Genomic DNA, 22461 nt, shown 5'->3' on the forward strand with positions numbered 1-22461 from the left:
AGGCGAGGGAGGATGGAACCATAGAGTTAAGTAGATCCATTTTCCTTTTTCTAACAAAACAATAATAATAAACTTTCCTTTTCCTTATGTTGAAATCAAATTTATTAGAAGCAGCCCCCAGCCTACAGAAGAACAAGGCTGACATCGGAACGGGGACAAAGAGGCACGCAGTTTGGAACAGCAAAACACCCTATTATGGTACTAGTAGATGATAAGACATTACTTAAGAGTAACTATTGAAGGTTTGCAGACGTTTCTGAAATTTCTAGACTCCTTCCTTTGCATATGTAGTTACCTCCAACTCTCCAAGCGAAGCTCCTTCACAAGAGTTGACAAGTTCTTACCCTTCCAAAGAGCGCAGCCCACTGACTAAAGTGCGGTAAACCGAGAAATTAAAGAAAAGCTGCCCGAGGGTTCCTGCTCAGACTTGTGGAGAACAGAAAGATGCGCAACCCCTTTCCAGAGCTGGGGTTGTAAATGTGAATTCTATCCTTTGACAGTAAGAAGTCCTCGGACCAGAAGCCACAAGATAAATTGGGAAAGTCAGATATGTTGCCATGAAGATGAAGCAGAATAAGGCCATTTCTAGCAGGAAGCCACCTGACTGTCCTATTGTCATTTCAGACATGTCATAACGCTGCACCCAATTGCCACCAGCCACAATGCTACTCATCTGCCATAGAGCTAGACGTGTCTGTATAAAGGCCTTGTACAAGTGAATTATATACCCTGTCATCAGGTATGATGCCTGCTTTTTTCATGTCATCGTACAATTTGAAAGCTTCTTCTTTTCTCCCCACCTTAGACAAACCTGAAATAATTACTGTGTATGTGACAACGTTTCGAGTTAAACCCCTCCTGGACATTTCATGAAACAATGTCAGTGCCGCATCCACGTTGCCAGCGATACATTCACCGTGTATGAGCGATGAATATGTATATGAATCTGCCATCAAACCCTTGTCTTCCATCTCCTTTTTCATCTTATGCGCTTCCTTCAGTTTACCTTTCTTGGTATGCCCATCAATTAGAGCATTGTATGTTACGTTATTAGGCCTCTCTCCTTTCCTTTCCATCTCCTGAAATACCCGCTTTGCTTCGACAAAGTCTCCTTCCTTGCAATATATGTCTATCAGAGTAGTGAAGCACACTGAGTTTGGAGCCACACCTCTTTCTGCCATAGTTAACAAGGACCTCTTTGCGTCCTCATTCCTATTCAATTTAAACAATCCCCTAGCTATAGTGCAGTAAGTATAGACATCAGCCTTCAACCCTTTCTTTTCCATCACATCCTGGAACCTCTGAGCTTCATCTATCATCCCTTTTCTGCAGTACCCATCAATCAGTGTATTATACACAACTCGGTTTATGGCAATTCCTTTACCTTGCATCTCTTTCACCAAAATGTCTGCCATCTCCATCTGCCCTGCCTTACAAGCACCATTAATCAATGCGCCGTAAGTGTGATCATTCGGAACAAGCCTTCTTTCAGTCATTTCATCGAACAGAAACAATGCCCTTTTCATTTTCCCCGCTCTACAATTCCAGTTAATCATGGAAGTGTAAACATACACATCCGGCTCTATCCCTCTCTCACGCATTTCATCAAACAGCTTCTCTGCATCTCCAATCTTCTCACAACTCCCATACCAATCAATCAAAAGGTTGTATGTTGCCACATTATACTCCACATTATTCATCTTCATCAAGCTCAAGACCTCATTAACCCCACCGAAATCCTTCATTTCAATGTAGGCTTTCGTAATCGTGTTATACGTATAAACATTAGCCTCAATCCCTCTCCCACCCATTTCACCCATCAATGTCTTAGCCTTTTCCACCTCTCCTCTCTTACAAAGCTCATTGATCACTAATGTCATGGAATAAACCGTGATCCGAACACCCTTTTCGAGCATTAGATCAAAGAAACTTAAACACTCATCCACTTGATAACACTTCTTCAATGCGAGCAAAAGCACAAAGCAGGACCTTTCTTCAATCTCAAGCCCATTCTTGAACACATAATCAAAAACCCCAATGGCTTCTTCAAACATTTGGTTGTCCGCATAAACCCTGAATAGCATATCACAAAGTTTCTCAACCGAGTCAGGCGCATAAGAACCGTTCTCGATCAAAGAAACGATTCCGGAAACCGGGCATCGGAGACGATCGTTGTTCACTATAGCATTCACCACATTCTTCATTTGGGCGAATCTTTTAGCTTGGTGGAGCCTGCAAAAGAGGGTTACATGGGCTTGGAGATTGGGTCTGTGGGATTTGAGAGACGGGTTTCTTCTGAGGAAGTTGAATAAGGTCAAGCAAGATTGAGGTGGGAGGATTGGGTCTGAGAGGACGAGGTGGGTTATGTTGGGGTTGAGATTGGAGAGCAGAACTTTGAGGTGTTGAAGGCCTGATTCCACTAGGGTTTTAGCGATTTGTTGAGCGACTTGTTGGTTTGATATCATGGTGGCGTCTGAGGGGATCAGTTTTTTCAGGGCTTTAAAAGGGTGCTCTGGGAGGAGGACATTGTTTCAGGTTTTGAAAAAGAAGAACGTCTTGGCGGGTATAAAATGGGAAGAGATCATATGGAGCCAAAAACTAGGGGTGGGCACGGTTCGGGCCGGCTCAGTTTTGGGCCCAAACCGTTTTCGGACCGCCCATTTTGGTTGGGCCAAATCTTAAACCGCAGCCCGATTCATTTTGAGGTGGGCCGACATGTTCGGTTGGGCCGAAATAACGGTTCGGGCCAGTTTGGTTTCGGGTTTTTTTAATGGGCCTAATTAACATATTCTTTTAAACTAGTTGTCCAAATATCCAAGCCCAGTTTATTTTTTTTATTTTTTTTGGTTACAAGTCCAGTCTCATATTTAGTTAACAGATTTAAGTCCATTTCCAATTTAGCAACATATTTAACAGCTTCAGACTTCAACGATAGATTAACACCAATTCTTCAACCTAATTGATATGAACAATAATCAACCTGGGAAAAACTAACAAGAACTAAAGAAAATGATAACTTATTACAGACCAAATAAATCAAAATGCCATAGTTAATTCAAACAAACAACAAAAGATTAAAGGTTCGATGATAGTGTTTCAATTCCCAGCTTCATTTCTCTTGGCTCCAGTAGATGAACACCATTGCAGATACCTCTGAAAGCCACCGATCCTAGTTTACAAAGATACAGAAGTATTAGAACATCAAATTTCACAATATCTCAATAGTCTAATAATCAAATCCTTAATCGAACACTAAATCAAACACATGCAATAGCCTGATATTCAAACCCAAAATCGAAGACATGCAATACCAAAATCAGAACACTAAATCCATGATTCATTCATTCAATAGCATACAAATCAAACCCAAATCTTTAGAAAAAAAAAAACCATAATCATTCAATCAAAGTTCAAGAGAGAGCGAACCCCAGACGGCTAGATCTATAACATAATTTATACTAAAAAGGTAGAAACTTGCCAAGAGAGAGTGGCGAGAGGGAGTCAAAAAGAACTGAGGACTTACCGAGTCCATATCAGTGATGAGACAAAACGGCGACGGCGGCGTTGTGCAGAACTGCAGATTGAAGGAGGTTTGAAGGTCAGCGTTGTGCAGATCGAAGGCTGAAGGTCGGCGTTGTTGAAGGCGGAAGGCTGAAGGCTCGGGTTGTGCAGATCGAACTCCAGTAGTTCTTCGAATGAGAACGGCTGAGTGAGAGAGAGGTCTTCGAGTGAGAGGCTGAGTGATAGAATGAGAGGTCGAGTACTCTCGCATAGACCTAGGGTTAATTTGTGATCGGGTGCGAGTGAAAGTATGTGGAACCTTATCTAGACCACTAAGAAATTAACACCTAATAAAATTAATAAAAATAAAAATATAATAAATCGGCCGGTTCGGTTATTTCTGGTTGGTCCAAAGAACAAACCCGCTTCCGACCCGGTCTGATCCGGTCCGGTTCGGAAAACTGAACATTTCCCAATGTTTTTTCCGGTTCGGTAACCGCCACTGTTTTTCCGGCCCGGTTCGACCGGTTTTGCTCGCCCGGTTCGGTTTTAGCCCACCCCTACCAAAAACCAAAAATACCCGCAAACACTGTAATACTTTGCAATCTGCAATGCTCAAAATGAACAGATCCGATAGTGCAACTGATAGAAACGGGTCCAACAGCGGGTTTAGGTCCTATTACGTGACACTTTCGACGTTCTAATCATATGCAAGCGCGTAGATGTGACTTTGTGAGTGGTTTTATATGACATTTTACTATATAACAGAGTGGGAGAGAGGACTAGTTGAGAACTTTCTTGTGAAACCTACTTTTTGATCACATTTTCGCAAATCAACTGTTAGATGTTTATGTATTCCTGTACTTTTTAACCAAATTGAAAAATTTTAAGGTATTCATAATCATGATTTGTCAATTATGAACATGAACGGTTTATGTTCGACAGATTTGGTATGTCCATTGATTGATCTAGTTTGGTAGATTAATGATTAGCAATTTGGAAGAAAATTTTCAAAAGTGATCTACTTATGCATATATATACATCTAATGGTTGATTTTCCATAATGTAATCGAAAAGTGGGTCTCCTAATAAACATACATTTAGGTTGCATTGCTTGAGAATACATTTAGGTAGCGTACAAAGTAAGAAAGAGTAATAAGTTGTGCTCAAGCGTACCGAGCCAATCTGAGCATCTTCAACTAAGTTAATTGGTGACAAATTGGACAAAGTGTGTTATGTGTGATTATTGGGGGTGGATACTTCCTAGCTAGTTTCATCATCTTGATTTCAAACATCCTAAAAATCTGTTTTCAGTTTCCTTTACTCTCTGTTCTCTTTTTTTTATGTATTTTACATGTATAGCAAACAACCTAAAAAAATCACCAAATATTGTATGTTGGACGCCTTGTGTGTCTAGTACATCTGTGTAAATTTTCATATTTTTCTGAGCTGTTTTGGTTAGGTTTTCAATTTACTTTTCGACTACTGTTCAATTGGAGCAGTAATCACTTCTTGTGACTTTTGTTGAAGCCTTGAGTTTAAATTAATCCTCTGCGGGAGACCCTTATTTTTCTACACTACAATTGACATATTTGCTGGAGAACAAGAAAAATCAATAGATTTCAATTTAGTTAGAGAAATTTTATTCACACACCTTCAATTTAGTTAGATTTCATATACCCAACAATCCAACATCTTATTTTATAGGTATATAAAATTACCAAAAGAGACATTTATATCAAAAATAGAGAAACATAGTTGGAACATATTTTATTATTGGGCTAAATACTAGTTAGTACCCTGTGGTTTAAGTCCAAAATCAATTCAGTCCCTAGACTTCTAATTTCATCAAAAACACCCTTACACTTTCAATTTTGATCTAATAGGTCAAATTCATTAATATTTTGTTATGGGTTCAAGTTATAGTTGGATTATTTGTTCAAAAACTATTTATTTTTAATAGTAGGACTCACTCTTAAATTGACTAGAGGTGGTCTGTAGTCACCACATCATAAAACATAGGCCATATATGAGCCACGTTAACAAGTTAAATAACTCATTTGTCGGAAAACTAACAAATTGGACCTATTAGATCAAAATTGAAAGTGCAGGGGTGTTTTTGATGAAATTAGAAGTCCAGGGACTGAATTGATTTTGGATCAAAACCACAGGGTAGTAATATGTATTTAGCCCTTTATTATTTTATCAAGCTAGTATTTTTTTTTTTTGAATGAAGATAATAGTTTCATTAATAGGAAGCTCAGGCCAGAATGACACTATACATAGGTACCATTACACTTACAAAAATTCCGCTCCTTTTCCGGAGCCTAGCAGAACAACATAATTCTATACTAAAATAATAGCAGACAAAGTTCCCGGTGCCAATGAGCTCAATTGCGGTACACCAAAGAACTTTGCACTTAGATGTGTAGAATCACCGATCATTCTGTAGGCAAAGTACCAAAGCTAGGATCCCTAAATACATAGGGAATTATTGAAAGTAAACACAGCTACTAACATAGAGTTGGGCTTAGGCCAAAACCCTAGCCCAAAATAGCCAAGATCCAAGAACTCCAACGGAAAGCCCACTTAAAGGCCCAGCAGGCCAGGCTTGACTCCAGCCCAGCAGCCATCTCTACTCCTGAAACCCTGCACGCAGTTCCAGTGAAGCTTTGCATGAGGCCGCTCCGCTGTGATCCCCGCCGCCACAGAACAGACCCACCGCAGAACATGCCGCCTCCACCTTCCTCACACCGAAGCCACCGCAATCTAGTACCCCACCGACCCACGCCGCTGCAGATCCTGAATCTCAAACCCCTGCAACCGTCGTCCGTCGAAGAAGCCCGAACCGACGTCCACCAAAACCCGCAGACGCAAAGCCACCAGAATCCGAGATGCAAACCAGAAACCGAAATCAGAACCCACCTGCAAAAACCTTCGAGCAACCCCCGCACAGAGTTCGATCGTATATTGCAATCCCCGTCCGGCAGCGGCGTCGGCGAGGCCCAAAGGCCAGCCTAGAGCCACCACCGGACGAAGAAAGTGATCGTGCAGAAAGCCCCCGGCGGCTGTGCTTAGAGTTTGGGGATGAGAACAATTTTAGGTAGTTTTATCAAGCTAGTATTGATATCAATATATATGAATATATGGCTAATTAGTATAGTGGCTGGGTTTGTTATTGTTATTGGAGGAGTACTGGCATATGTTGTTCTCTAGCTTGGTTCTAAAGTGTAGCAAACAATGCTTGATCTTGTTGTTTCCTTATTTGGCTATGTTGTTAATTATCGAGTGCATATAATGAAAAAATATATTGATAGATGCTCTTGAAGCAAATCTGCTGAATTTTTTCCTTCAAAATAAGGCTCACATAGTGTATAATGAACCGAATATATAAGTATGGTATTTTGATTATGTAAGGTGATTAAATAAAGGAAATTTATTTTGAGTTGGAAGATGGAACTAGTAATACCTGGCTTGTGTGTGCTAAACCTGTTATTTGTCTTTTTGAGATTCAGCTGTAAAGTTTTGAATATGAAACACATAATGGTTGAATTGATAGAAGGACAAGTACATTTTAAATTAATGGCTTGTGGGCATAAGGTTAGGCAGATTTTAGCTTAACAAGTTGAACATATATAGCAAATTAATGTTTTGTGTCTCCAGCTCCAGTTGTTCTCTTTTGTGTTTGCAGCTTTTCTTCTGTTGTATTTTTCTTTGGTGTTATTTTTGGTTGTTGCCTTCGTTTATAAAATTTTCAGTTGACCAAAGAGGGAAAAAAAATGGATGTTTAGTGGATAGATATGGTGCATTGTGAATGAGGATAGTTTAGGAAGCTTTGAATTGTGTTTTTAGTAAAATGTTAAAAAAAAAAGTTAGGAAGTGGTGTATTAAGTAGGAGATGTAGTATTGATTATAATAATTTTTAACATATTTTTAATGACCTCTTCTATATAAGAAAAAAAAAAAGTAAAAAAAACCTGGTTTCTCGGAGCTAGGGTAGAGGTCGGAAACCTAGGTTTCTTTGATCTGATCAGTGTCATACGGCCATGGACGTACTGTTCTGGAATTGTCGAGGGATTTGTAATCCTTCTACATGGCGTGCTTTGAAGATTCTGATTTCACAGCACCAACCAAAACTGGTTTTCCTAATCGAAACCAAAATCAGAGATGAAGCGGAGTTTGATAGACTACGACGTAACCTAGGGTTCGCCCATGCGGAGGGGGTAATGAGTGTTGGACAAGCAAGGGGTTTGGGACTTTTTTGGAATGATGATCTGCGTGTTTCAGTCCGACAACCATCTACGGCCTGGTTTATTGACGTGGTGGTGGACGAGGGTGTAGGGTTTGTCCGTTGGCGGTTCACGGGGTTTTACGGTAACCCTAATGCGGCGGACCTCCAGGAATCCTGGGATCTCTTGAAGGCTTTGAGTGATGAGGATAGCCTACCATGGGTTGTACTGGGTGACTTTAATGAGATCTTGCTGGCGTTGGAAAAGTTGGACGGTAGACCAAGGTCGGAGAATCAAATGAGAGGTTTCCGAGATGCATTGGGGTATGCGGAACTGGCCGACCTTGGGTTTTATGGGTGCCCATATACATGGAGTGATTCAGAGACGAAAGTTAGGCTGGATAGGGTGGTGGCTACGATAGCTTGGTCGGACGCTTTTGCTCATTCTCGGGTACAACATTTGCCTCCTAGCAAATCAGATCATATACCGATTTTGCTATCTATCAGTTCAGTTCCTATTCGTCGGAAGAAGCGCTATCATAGATTCAAGTTTGAATCATTATGGCTGCATCATGAGGGTTGTCATGAGATAGTTCATCAACAATGGGGCAGACCGATCAGTGGGCAACCAATGTTCCTGGTTTCGAAGAAGATAGAGCGTACTAGTATTGCGTTGGATTTGTGGCAGCGTAGTGTCTTCAAGAACCGGCATAAGGTAATTATGGACATTAGGGTACGACTAGAAGCTATATTGCTTGTGTCGCTTACCCCGGCTTTGTTGATAGAGAGGGGAGAATTAATGGAACAATTGGAGAGACTGTTGTCGGAAGAGGAACTGTATTGGAGTTAGCGTGCCAAAGCTTCGTGGCTTAAGGACGGGGACCGTAATACGGGGTTTTTTCATCGGAAGGCTTCTAATAGGAAGCGGAAAAACTTCATAAGAGGGCTATACGATGAGGTAGGGGTTTGGAAAGAGGATGATGACAGTATGGAATCTGTGGTGGTCAATTATTTTGAACAAATGTATAAAGCAGGTACCATTGATACGAAGGCTTTAGAGGAAACATTGCAGGCTATTTCCCCTTCGGTAACGGAGGAGATGAATATTTCCTTGTGTTCCCAGTACAGTTGTGAGGAGGTGAAGGAGGCGTTGTTTCAAATGTTTCCTACGAAGTCACCTGGACCGGATGGCATGCCGCCGTTATTTTTCCAACACTATTGGGAGAGTATAGGCGCAGATATTACTGCTGCTGTTCATAATTTCTTGCATACGGGTCAGTTGCTTAAACAAATTAACTTTACGCATATTTGTTTGATTCCCAAGGTCGATTCCCCTGAGACAATGGCTGATTTACGTCCTATTGCATTGTGTAATGTTATCTACAAGTTGTGTTCAAAAGTTATTGCCAACAGGTTGAAGGTCATTTTGCCTCAGATAATCTCGCCATTTCAGAGTGCGTTCATCCCTGGCAGGCTCATTACTGACAATACTTTGGCGGCTAATGAGTTAGCGCACTTTATTCATAATAAAAGAGCAGGTGAGGAATTCATGGCCTTAAAATTGGATTTGAGTAAAGCCTACGACCGTTTGGAATGGGGGTTTTTACAAAAAGTTTTGGAGCGATTGGGTTTTACTCATGGTTGGGTGCACATGATTATGCAGTGTGTCTCCTCTGTCAGGTATTCTTTTCTGGTCCGGGGTAAACCGAGAGGATATGTGGTACCTTCACGAGGGTTGCGTCAGGGAGATCCGTTATCACCATATTTGTTTCTCCTTGGAGCGGAAGGTTTGTCTGCTTTGTTGAAAAAGAAAGCTCATCAAGGTGTGCTACCAGGTATTGCTATTTGTGATGGAGCTCCTATGGTAAACCATCTTCTTTTTGCTGATGATAGTATGTTATATGCGAAGGCTAATTTACAAGCTTGTCATGAGATTAGTAATGTCTTGCGAGTGTATGGTAGAGCGTCCGGTCAAACGGTGAATTTCCATAAGAGTTCTGTTACTTTTAGTAAGAATGTCAGTACGGATCAACAGCATCTGCTTGCAGGTCATTTGGGGGTCACGGTAGTTGAGTCACATGAGAAATATCTTGGGCTGCCTACGTATGTTGGGCGGAACAAAACTCGTACTTTTCAATATATTCAGGAGAGACTGGATCAGAAACTTCAAACATGGCAAGGTCGGTTGCTTAGTGGGGCGGGTAAGGACATTCTTATCAGAGTGGTGGCCCAATCTTTGCCTACATACGCTATGAGTTGCTTCCAGATAACAAAGAATTTATGTGATGACCTTCAGTAGAGGTGTGCTAGATTTTGGTGGGGGAGTAATACTGAGCAGCGGAAGATTCATTGGAAGTCTTGGAAATTCCTTTGTCGTCCAAGGGAGGAAGAAGGGTTGGGGTTCCGTGATTTATATGCTTTTAATAGAGCCATGCTAGCTAAACAAGGTTGGCGAATTATTCAGTTTCCGGATTCTCTGATTGCCAGGATGTATAAAGCGAGGTACTTTCCAGATTCTTCTTTTTGGGAGGCGGAACACCATCCATCCCCTTCTTTCTCTTGGCGTAGTATTTTTTATGCTAAAGATGTTCTGGTCAAAGGGGCTCGTTGGCAGGTGGGAGATGGCAGATGGGGCTAATATTCTGTTATCCGATCCTTGGGTACCTAGAGCGGCGCCATTTCGTTTAGTACCAGTTCATGGGGGTTGGAATGAGGTATGGAGAGTAAGCAATTTATTGAATAGTGACGGTAGGTGGAATGAAACGTTGGTGCATCAGGTTTGCCATATTGAGGATATTCCGTTTATTTTATCTATTCCATTGAGCAATCGTAGGGTGAAAGATCGTTGGGTGTGGCATTTTGATTCTAAAGGTTTGTTTTCGGTCAAGAGTGCTTATAGACTCTTAATGGAGGAGGAGAGAGTCCAAGAGGTATCTGTGCAGATGCAAGAGTTCTGGAAGAAACTTTGGTCTACTAATATTCCAGGTACGGCTAGAATCTTTCTATGGAAGGTGTTGAATAATTGCTTACCAACTGTAGCTAGATTGATTGAGAAACAGGTCCCTTTGGAGGCATGTCCTTGCACTCTATGTGGAATAGGGGAAGAAACAATTGAACATATTTGCAGACTTTGTCCATATGTGAAGGGCGTTTTGGCGGTTGTCCCTGGTGTAGTACGGGTTGCTTACTCTTTTGGTGCTATGCAGCTAAATTTTACGGATTGGTTAGTGCATTGTGCTTCTAATTTATCTCCTAAATTATGGGCTACTCTTGTATTTAGTTTGTGGGGCATCTGGAGGGAGAGAAATAATAGGGTATGGGATAATAAGAGTTTGGAGGTGGATCATGTAGTGGTGCAGTTGGGGGTGAGGTTTCAGGAGTACCAGAAGTATCATGGCAAGGGCTTTGGGGGAGGCAATAGACTTGTAGTCCCTTGGAAACCTCCGTGTGCAGGGTGGGTTAAGATTAATTTTGATGGTGCATTTCATAAAGATGCCAGTTCAGGGGGAATTGGTGTTATTATCCGTGACAATATGGGGAAATGTTTGGGAGGTTTTTATGCTCCAGTTAATAATGTCTCTTCTCCGGAACAGGTTGAGGCTTTAGCTGGGAAGGAGGCAGTCTCAATTGCTTTGCAGCAATGCCTTTCTCCTGTTATTTTTTAGACGGATTCTCTTACTCTTTTTCATGCTACAAAGCTGAGAGTCATTCCCCATACTTCCTTCAATGGTCGTGTGTATGATGACATTACCTTCCATCTTCAGCAGATGCCGGGTTCTTATTTCACTCATGCTTATCGTCAAGCCAATGTTGTGGCTCATACTTTAGCTAGTTTTGCTTGTTCTTCTTCTAGTTCTTTATTTTGGGGTCTCGAGCCTCCAGATTGTATTGTTGATGTACTTTCTAAGGAGTTTACCTCCTAATTAATCTGAGTTGACAGTTTCTCTCAATAAAAAAATAAAAAAAGTACGAGATGTGTATCTTTTTTTTTTTTTTTTTGAACTCAATCATCAATTTCATTCATGCTCAAGCCAGAATGGCACGGATACATACCTTCCCTTGCCATACCAAGGACAAGTTTAGGACGTGGTATGCTAGCACCACCCATTAGACAACCAGTGCTCACTTATTTAAGAAAAGCGAGCCTAAGAACTATGACAAAAACTAGCACATAGTAATTAGGCAAAGTTTAGCAGAAAAACAAAATTAAATGTGCTCCTTGCCCTTAACAGTTGGGTTAGGAGGTTTAGAAAGATAAGCAAAGCAAGTCTCTTGCGCAGCAGTCACCTTCTTCGACTTTGGAGGGTTCTTATTCTTTGCCCCTAATGGCCTTCCTCGTTTCTTTTTGGCATCAGAGTGAGCAGAGACTAGCTCCTTGGGGACGAGGATATTGCCAGGCGCTTCAACCATCCCTATGGACTTAGCAGAGAACCTACTGGTGAACATAGGGATCTTTTGTTTCTTGGCATGAACCTCGGGGAGGAGAGGTTTAAACAGCTCCGGTAGCAGGAACTTTAGCTTTTGGGGAGATTTTGTAGGAGAGGGAGGTAGGTGACGCTTGTCACCCCTATTCTCCTTGGTCACTGCCTCCAACTCTGCAGGTACACCTGTGTTGTCAGAAGTTTTCAGGCTAGGAGTGCTCTCTGCCGGATCAGATGGTGACACCTGCTCAAGTTCCAAGCCCTCAGTCAGAGTTATCGACTCAGAACTGGATACATGGTTAACTGGGTCAGCAAGCACCGCCAGTGCTAAAGGTTGGTGGACTTCCTCATCAGTCTCAGAGAGATTGAGGTCTCTTGCACGCAGTATAATTGGCTTGCGTGGTTTGATTGCTTCCTTGGGTTGGAATAGAGACCTGCAAATATACGTCGGTGTTTGCACACCCTGAAAGCGAAAGGTTCCATCAACAAACTTGTTAGCAGCAAAATCCAAAGACGGACCAACAATATCCTTTCTCTGGTCCCCTGTATATGATGTAGTATGACGCCCAAGCAAAGGGCAATGATCACCCTCATGATAAATCAGATTACAATGGTCACACTTTCCCACCAAGTTCTCAAAAAAATAAGAAATTTCAGCTTCAACTCCAGCTGCAAGTCTTAGGGTTTTGTTCAGAAAAAAAAGGTTTTGAGATATCATGAGCCACACGGACTCGAACCTTGCCTTGATTCGCAAAAAGCTTTTCATCCAGTTCAAGGAACTTACCCGCCACCGAAGCAATGTTTCTAATCATGTCAGGCTCCTCAAACAGCGGTGGGATGTTGTTGATGCGAACCCAGAAGAAGAGAAGGGTTAGAGCGATATCTTCCATGGGCGCAACACCATCATATTCCTGAAATACGATCGGGGCTTGTTGGAACCTCCACGGTCCACCCTTCAGAACCTTATTGCGATCCTTCCTCAGATCAAAAGCCAGAACGAACCGATCTGGTGCACGTTCTTGAATCTTAAAGTCCTTATCCAGGACCCATACTCGCTGGAGAAAGCGTTTCAGGTCATTCAAGGCGACCGGCTTCTTGACCAGAGGACGTGCCAAGAGAAAAGACTGCTTGGCTCGTCGTTGGATTCCACCAGAGGTGTGGGAAACATCAATGACGTCCCTGCTAGCAAGTGCCAGCGACGCAGCAAAGGAGGAGGTGACGGCGTCGATGCTGGACATGTTGGCGGTATGGAGATCGAAAGGGGAGCGACAGACGTCGCTCAGTTTTCTAGGGTTTGACGGCTGCACACAGAGCGCTGCCTTAGGGTTTGACGACACGTTGGAGATGTGTATCTATTATTTAGCAATGTGTGAATAAAATTTCTCATTTAGTTATCACCTCAAGGCTAGAAGATGGAAAAAAAATGGTGATTAGACCTGTAAATGGACCGGATTTTGATCCGGACCCGTTCCAAATCCGTGACTATTGGACGGGTTTGGATCGAAAGTTTTGATCCGTTGATCCGTTAATGATCCGAATCCATTAACCCGTTTATTTAACGGATCAAATACGGATCTAGGTCGATCCGATCCGTTAATGATCCGGCCCGTTTTTGTAATAATAAAATATTATTTTTTATTAATATATTATTATTTTTAAAATATATAAAATATGAAGAATTTCTAATACAAATTTTTTGCAGAAATCTAAGGGACAGTCTATCACCCAAGATTCCAAGAAGCATTAAGAATTTTGATGATATAATTCTACTTTTGGTGATACTTTTCATGTTGTTTTAATATTTTATTAATATCTGATGAGGTATCATGATATAAATTTAATATTACTATTTAAAATTTTAAAAATATTTGAAATTATAACGGGTCGGATTAGCGGATCGGGTATCCGTTAACCCGGCGGATACGGATTTGGATCGAATTTTTTTTTTAAGTAAACGGATTTGGATTTAGGTCGATCCGATCCAAATCCGATCCATTTACAGGTCTAGTGGTGATAGATCGAGTGATCGAGAAGCTCCCATGCAAAGAGGCAAGAACAAATAAACTGCCTCAAAAAGACTTAAGAGTAAGGGCCATTGAATAAGAAAAAGCAAGACTAGGGGTAATGGAAATTAAACCTATAGATGCCTAGCTGACCCTATAGATGCCTAGCTGACCTTAAATCTGCAGGTAGTTTGAATCTAGATCATTAAACGAAAAAGTAAGATATGATTAAAATGTGTTGAGGGAGTGAAGATCTCGTATGCAAAGAAATAAAAGTAAGATGTTCAATAAATTGTCTCAATAAATCAATATGAAGGTATTGAGTAAGGAAACCAAAAGCCAAACCAAAATTAGACTTCTTTATCTCGTGCTTGCCCTAAGAAGAAAACCTCTTATGACCCAAAAAAGAAGAAGAAGAAAACCTCTTAAACCAGTCACCAGCAAGACGTTTTAATCCATCTCATTGGAGCCACAGACCAAGACAAGAAGCTTTTGGCTGTGAAAATTAGGGAGTGGAGCGAGGGACAAGGATTTTTTTTTCTTTTTTTGGATAATAAGGAACTAGGATTAATAGAAATTGAAACCAGAGATGCCTTATTGCCAGCCTTTAAAACTGCAGATAGTTTGAATTAAAATCATTGCAGGTGGGGATGATAGTGATGCTGTATCGTGGTAGATGGAGACCCATCACATTAAAAGGTTCCCTAAGACCAAGAAGAGCATCAGAAATTATTGAGTCTTCTCTTCTCCTGGACCAGATCAGTGAGCCTTAACTCACCAAAGCCTCAAACTTTGGCTTATATAGCACATGGCATGATGACCCATCCATGAACGTGATCTTTGACGCTTTTATGTAGAAATTTTACGGTAATTTAGAGTAATGAAATTTTAGAGTCGATAAAAATATTCATATTACTTACCATTAATGGCAAGACGAACCATATTGTTGACTGGTGAACAATCAACAGAATTCCAGAAATACCGTACCTCTCTAAGAAAGCTAGAACCTATCACCTATGTGTGTAGCATGTATTTACCAATCAAATTTGGTCTTTAGTCTTTCGACTTCTGTGATCACTCTTATCACTACAATGCAAGGAAAATGACATCTATAGTGACAAAATGACATCTATAGTTGGACTGAGTGAGCCATCATAGCTTAGCAGTCTCTGTAGTCTGTAGTCTAGAGTTCAAGGCAATTTATGTGTGTGGGGGTATGGTCAAAGATTCTATTCATTTGCTGACCAAAAACTTAATCATTAGTACTCCAACGTTTCAAATTACTAGAATTTCTGGCTTATTTGTTGTCTCAAAGTGGGGGCTATGTAACTCGCATTTTTCAAAGAATTTCTACATTAACCGGAGGCAAAGTGTTTGATGAAACACTTTGAAAAAACTAAAATATGAAAATGAATATATATATACAGATCCTATCCAGAGCGAGGCCTCGTTCTGAAATTAAAGTGCGAGGTTAGAGTTTAGGGTCACTTTTCGGTCGCATATCCACATCTCGACCGTTCAGTTTTTAGATACTGATATATAGATCATCTCTGCAAAATTTCAGCCAAATTGATGATCTTTAAGGTATCTAACTCGCTTAAACCAATGGATGAACTGAATCTGTCAAACCTGAACCGTACTAGCTTTAAGGCAGTTATCAATGCCTTAACGACTATCAATTTAGCTGAAATTTTGCAGAGATGATCTATATATCAGTACCTAAAAACTGAACGGTCGAGATGTGGATATGCGACCGAAAAGTGACCCTAAACTCCAACCTCGCACTTTAATTTCAGAGCGAGGCCTCGCTCTGGATAGCATCTGTATATATCAGTTTTTAGGTACTGATATATAGATCATCTCTGCAAAATTTCAGCTAAATTGATAGTCGTTAAGGCATTGATAACTGCCTTAAAGCTAGTACGGTTCAGGTTTGACAGATTCAGTTCATCCATTGGTTTAAGCGAGTTAGATACCTTAAAGATCATCAATTTGGCTGAAATTTTGCAGAGATGATCTATATATCAGTATCTAAAAACTGAACGGTCGAGATGTGGATATGCGACCGAAAAGTGACCCTAAACTCTAACCTCGCACTTTAATTTCAGAACGAGGCCTCGCTCTGAATAGGATCTATATATATATATATATATATACACACACAATCATAGTGAAAAAAAAATAAAAACCTTAGATCCGTCACTATCTCGACTAAAATTTTCCGGTGCAGCACCAAGAGAAGGCTCATAGGAGGACATATGACACCGCATGTTAGCTGCTATCAAGCAAGACTTGCATGATTAATCATATACATATGCATTGTTTCACTGGCCTGGATGTTTCAAGTTTTAACTTTTAACTAAGTAGTTAGTAGGGCATTTTATTATGTTTACATATGCTGTGTAACTATCCTTCCCTGACAGCTGGACAGCTGGTACATAGCAGTGTTCACTGTTCATATAATTACAACCTAAAAATACCAGAGGCTACTTCTAGGCTCACAAGGTCCCTTCTCTTCTCTGCTCTGTATTCAATCCCAACAGGACACCCCCCGCCCCCCCATTCAAAAGTTTTCAATAAGATCAAAATAAAAAAGCTGTCAAACAATTTTGTGATATAGAAAAATCTCTCAAATATTGATACGGTATAACAAAACAGAATAGCATAGTGTCTCTAGGATAGAGTTTGCAAGTAATTTGAGGCATTTTGTGAAGTGAAAAATATATGACTAGATAGTATTTCCATAAAATCAAGCTCTTGATTAGGATTCGACAACATAACCCCAATTACCCTGAAGATTAGAATTCAATAATGTCATATGATGTACAAGAACAATTGATTCAGTTTCGACAAACAAATTGAAAAGAAAGCATAAGAATGAATGATTTGAAGATATAAAATAAATGGGAGCTCTTCTAATAATGACCACTTTAATGAGGACAAGTTGAGAACTTTCTAATCAACTGTTTGGGAGACCCGCTTTTCGATTATGCTACTGCAAATCAACCGTTAGATGTTTATGTATGCATGAGTAGATCACGTCTGAAAATTTTCTTCTAAATTGCTAATTGTTATGAATATGAACGTTTCATAATCATGATTTATCAGTTATGAACTAGATCAAATCAATGGACAAACTAAATCTGTCAAACATGAACTGTTCATATTCATGACTGATAAATTACGATTATGAAATGTGATCGAAAAGTGAGTCTCACAAAAATATCCTCATCTAATCTTCATTTTAGTAGTCCTCATTAGAAACTCTCCCTAAAATTCATATTAAGTATGCTTCTTAGCGCAATAGCTCAAAAATGAGTGTTTTGCATATATCACGCTGATCAAGGAAAACAAATAATGAACTTTGAATGAGCATATAATTATGAGCCTTGTTGACTCATGATGAATGATTTGGGAAAGTTAGGATCATCATTGTGAAAGCTTGATAGTACGCTTATACCTTCCACTATTAGGTTTTCGCAGGCGGTGGGAAAACTAGGGAATTTTGTACTTTTCACATTCTGATTTTTTAGGTCTTTTTTTTTTTTTTTTTAGTAAAATGAGGTCATCCCTTTATTGAAATTGAAAAATTACAACGAAACGATGTCAAGCATCAATAAAGAAATAAACAGTACGAAATGAAAAAGATGCGAAAATTACATCGGAAATACAAGAATTAAAAATGCAAGAGCAACAACGTCGAAACGCATCGCTGATTTTACACTAAGGATTGCAGCCGTGTAGTGAATTGAGTAGTCGGTGGTTTGACTACCCATGCAACTTCAACGCACAAATTGACATAAACCAATTTGGCACTGGAATGAGGGCACTCTCCCACCTAAAGATTGAAGTCGGCCAAGGGTGTCAGAACATGGCCATGTTGGCAGACGATCTTTCATGAACAGGTACCATAAACTTGGGTCTTGAATCCAATACCAATAATGCCCAGGAGTCCCAAGCCAGTTTAGCATTTGACATACAGCACAATAAAGATAGGGTGTTGCAGTCCAAATCCAAAAACCACCCGGATCCCAGATCCGGATCCTGTTGCAGATTCCACCCGGATCCCAGATGCACAGTTGGCTCCGGGTTAGAAGCAACAGACTCCCATTCCATTCCCACCGCCAGAACCACCGCTGACTCAATCCCACACCGACCGCCCCCAAGCGAAGTAGAGACTAAGATGAAGAGCGAACCACCAGACCTGCAAGATCAAAATCAAAACCAATAGAACCAGCCAAATCTCGATCAGTCCCTGTCGACCCCCGGTTGCACAAGGCACCGCTACCTCCACCTGGATAAACCAAATCGCCGCATTTTGCCACCTCTGTCAACCAGCCACGGTGAACAACAGCCAAAACACCACCACTGTCCCACGCGCCCCTCACAACATCCTCCTTCACCGGATCTATGTCAGCAGCCATCTGCACCGACAATCCACCACATCTCCATTGCCCAGACTTCGGAAACCCCAGGAGACAACCTCCACCGCCAACTTCCTCCACCCAAGCAATCAAAACAAACACCTCACCACCGCCACTGTGGAGAGCGACAAGAGTAAAGAGAAATAGGCCAAAACCCATGATAGACTCCATGAATATGGAGTAGGTGCAGGAGCGGCGAACCCGAAGGAACGGCGAAATCCAAACCCTAGCAGAGCTAGGTCTTATTTATTTTTAGGTCTTTTATTTAGTTAGTCTTATGTTTTGGTTAGATTTTCTTAAAAATCAAGTCGAGATTAAGTTTTCTAGTTTATTTTACTGTTGTCTTAGTTACTTTCCTAAATTATGTTTTGTGGTCATCGATTTAGATATCTGCTCTATATATTAGGCACCCCTTAGTTTCATTTTCCATTCATTTGCATATGAAGAAGAAAAACAGTTTTAGCAATGTCTTGTGTTCTTTCCTGGTTCATTAATGTGTTGCTGGAGAATATATAGTTTTATTTCTGTTGAATTACTTGCACTGTCATCATGTGATTCCGCATAATTTTATGGTAACAAATAATTTCTACATTTGCTACCTTTGTGTGTGTTTGCATGTAAAGTGAAACAACTCTTCTATATAAATAGAGGAAGCACATGCACCACCATATATATCTACCTTTCTCATTAATTTACTGCTTCAAGTGGACTAGCAGTGTAGTAGTGACAAAACTATAGTAGCAGAATAGGCTGCAGGCGAGAGACCTTTATCCATCCTCATGGCAATGAAGGAAAGTGATAGTACTACTACTACTTTTACAACCACTGCCAGCTTCAATAATAGCACTGGGAATCTGGACAACAATGGCGGATGCGAGCCCTGCAGATCATTTGGTCAAAAGTGCACTCATCTTATGAAGAAGCAGAGGACCAAATTCTACATCCTCCGACGTTGCATAGCAATGCTTCTCTGCTGGCACGAACGTAACGATCCCTGAGGATCCATCGAGCTAGCCCACCCTCCTTTATATACAGCTGCAGCTGCAGATTGTTAGTTCTGCTGCTTAATCTATTTTCTGTGTTAATTACTAGTATTGTTAATCTACTTATATCTTATCTAGGGACTGTAATTAAACTGTTCGTCATGGAATTATAATTAGCCTTTTTTGATGGAATCATCAAGATCTGTTTGCTGTCCAATATTACTTGGATCTTAAATTATTTTCATTTTTTAGCTTATTGTTCGTTTTTCTGTCAACTACTCCTCTTCTATCTCCTCCATTTTTGTATGGTGCTGTTTAAAACTAAGAGCTCGTGGAGTTTACCAATGGATCAATGAGATTGGAAGGAATTCTGGGTTGTTATCATCCAATCCTCAGAGGTGAGTTTTCTTGGTTTTAGGGGATAGATCCTTATCATCCATATTCTGAACTATATGGACTGTCAAAAATGGATATAAAAGTTACCCTTCATTAGATTTAGATCATTGGTTATAACTAACTTCTAAACTAAAACCAGGACAGAAGATTTTGCAGAAACAGAAGTGAATAGTAGTGCATATTTTTCTTTTTATTTTGGCTCGATGTAAGTTAAGGTTTAAATGCATGATTTAATTTTTCGTACTAGCTTTCCAACTACTTCAGATACTATAATTAGTTTGGTGTTATAGATTTCTTTCTTTAAAGGTGGTAAGTTCGAATTTCTTTTTTCCATTGATAATAATAAATAAATAAAAAAGCAAAGAATAATTTCTCCCTTTAACTTTCCAGCTTTATCATTGTAGTTCCAAAGTGCCCAACTAATTAATCCTCCCCATGTCTGAGATAAGGGCCCTATATATATAGCTGTATTAATGCATGGAATTAAGAGACATTGTTTATATTTTGATGCATTTATATAAAACGGATGCCACCCATACCCTATATATCTTACATGATTTGTCGATTCAGACAATCTAATCACAAGTGGCCTCCTCCTGCTTAGGGAACACTAGACACGAACAAGGAAACCATTCATGTATTATTAGAATTTTTGGAGTGCATATTTGTATTCCTTGATTTGCAACAAAATCTTATGTAATAAAAGAGAGAATGCCATACACATGTCTGTATTTGTATTCCTTGATTTGCAACAAAATCTTATGTAATAAAAGAGAGAATGCCATACACATGTCTGTATGTCTATATATATATATATATATATATATATATATATATATATAGAGGGCCCTTTCACTGAGGGATTCCTTTTTTTGGTCTTTTTTAGGGATATACATTAGACAAACTTTTCGATTACATTTCGGCATCTCAACCGTTCAGTTTTTAGGTCCTAATGTGTAGATCATTTCTGCCAATTTTCAACCAAATCGGTGATCGTTAAGATGTCAAACTAGGTTAAATCAATGGACGAACCAAATCTGTCAAACTTGAACCGTTCATGCTTATAATTTTAAATCGCAGTTTTGAATGCCTTAACGATAATTGATTTGGCTAAAAATTTGCAGAAGTGATCTGTACATTAGGACCTAAAAACTGAAGGGTTGAGATGCTAAAATATGATCGAAAAGTTAGTCTAATACCATATCCCTAGAAAATACCAAAAAAATGGATCTCTCACTAGAAGGGCCCTGATATATATATATATATATATATACACACACACACACACACACACACACACACACACATACATACTATTATTAAGAGAAGAGAGTTTGCTCTCCTTAACTAATTTTTTTTATCAATTTACCCCTTATATATTAAAATACTTTGAATAAGAAATAAGCAATAGGGATAATAAAGTCAATTAACAAAATAAAAAATAAAAATAGAAATTCAATTGTATGTAGTGGAGACGTGGTGGGAGTTTCCACCATTTTTAACTTTATACCACATTACCTAAGATCAAGGTCCTGGGTTCGAATCACCATGGGGGTAGGAGTGAAATCCTTTGATCATCTTTAAAAAAAAAAAAAAAAACTCTATACCACACACTAAAAAAAAAATTTAAAAAAAAATCTTTCTATGCACAGTGTGTGTAGGCCACTGCTAGTATATCAGGCACATAATTGTCAAAATACTGAAACAACAAAAAATTAGATAAAAATGCGAAAATAAGAAAATACAATCAACTTTCTCTATAGATAACTACACATTATCTACAGTTATCTGCAGAGAGCCAGGGAGTGTATCATTCACATAATTATATAACTTTCTAAATTTTTTATTTATTTTTACTTTCTTTTTATCAAAGAAATTTTCTTATACATGCAGATGCAGAGAGCATGTGTTTGGCTGTTTGCAGACTAGTATGTAATTGTGTGTGTGTGTGTGTAGAAAGCCATTTACATGATAGAATTATAGGTTTGGGCAAATGAATGGTTAACCATCTACAATGACGAATTTATTCAAAATAATGAAAAAGGTAAACTATATAGAACACTCTATACAATATCAATTGTCAAACAAGTTAGGGACATTTGTACTACTGCTAGTCTCCCATTGCACGGACCTACCCCGTTAGTATGAAGTTACTACTTATAGAACCAATCTATATATATCCATTTCCGAACAATAAAACGAGCCAGAGCCGTGGCCGATCATTTTTCCGGCGAGCATACGAGGATAGAAGATGAAGATGCCGGGTGCGTGGGCCGTGGCCCATGCTTCGTAGAAGTGGTGCCCAGAAGGTATGTCAGCAGAGGGGACAGCGAGAATCGTAAAGACTAAAGAGAGACTGGTGGCAGGATCTGGTGCAGAATGGTGTAGCTGAAGCAGACTTTCCACACAGCCCCCTCGTGCGGCCATCGTCTCAGTTTCCCTTTCCAGTTCGTTTTTTCTGGGTCTACCATTCTTTTCATTTCTGACCATGTGATTTACTGCTAA

At 39.8% G+C, this 22461-nt stretch overlaps 3 protein-coding genes across 3 annotated transcripts; 2 read left to right on the forward strand and 1 right to left on the reverse strand.

Moving 5' to 3' along the window:
• Positions 1 to 34: 34 nt before the first annotated feature.
• On the reverse strand, positions 35 to 2561 carry LOC133720871 (pentatricopeptide repeat-containing protein At2g32630). The gene has a single exon (XM_062147349.1). The coding sequence runs from the start codon at positions 2463 to 2465 to the stop codon at positions 666 to 668; it is 1800 nt and encodes a 599-aa protein (XP_062003333.1). The 5' UTR covers positions 2466 to 2561; the 3' UTR covers positions 35 to 665.
• A 4986-nt stretch (positions 2562 to 7547) lies between these two features.
• Positions 7548 to 8579, forward strand: LOC133722875 (uncharacterized). Its single transcript, XM_062149734.1, has one exon. It carries the CDS (start codon positions 7548 to 7550, stop codon positions 8577 to 8579), a length of 1032 nt encoding a protein of 343 aa, XP_062005718.1.
• A 10446-nt stretch (positions 8580 to 19025) lies between these two features.
• LOC133719713 (small polypeptide DEVIL 16) lies at positions 19026 to 19755 on the forward strand. Its single transcript, XM_062145881.1, has one exon. The coding sequence runs from the start codon at positions 19357 to 19359 to the stop codon at positions 19573 to 19575; it is 219 nt and encodes a 72-aa protein (XP_062001865.1). The 5' UTR covers positions 19026 to 19356; the 3' UTR covers positions 19576 to 19755.
• Positions 19756 to 22461: the final 2706 nt, after the last annotated feature.

Source organism: Rosa rugosa, chromosome 7 (genome assembly GCF_958449725.1).
Source record: "Rosa rugosa chromosome 7, drRosRugo1.1, whole genome shotgun sequence".
NCBI lineage: Eukaryota > Viridiplantae > Streptophyta > Magnoliopsida > Rosales > Rosaceae > Rosa > Rosa rugosa.

What these genes read in the sequence shown, in the direction of transcription:
- LOC133720871 (XM_062147349.1), bottom strand. Translation starts at nt 2,465, where the DNA reads ATGATATCAAACCAACAAGTCGCTCAACAAATCGCTAAAACCCTAGTG.
- LOC133722875 (XM_062149734.1), top strand. Translation starts at nt 7,548, where the DNA reads ATGGACGTACTGTTCTGGAATTGTCGAGGGATTTGTAATCCTTCTACA.
- LOC133719713 (XM_062145881.1), top strand. Translation starts at nt 19,357, where the DNA reads ATGGCAATGAAGGAAAGTGATAGTACTACTACTACTTTTACAACCACT.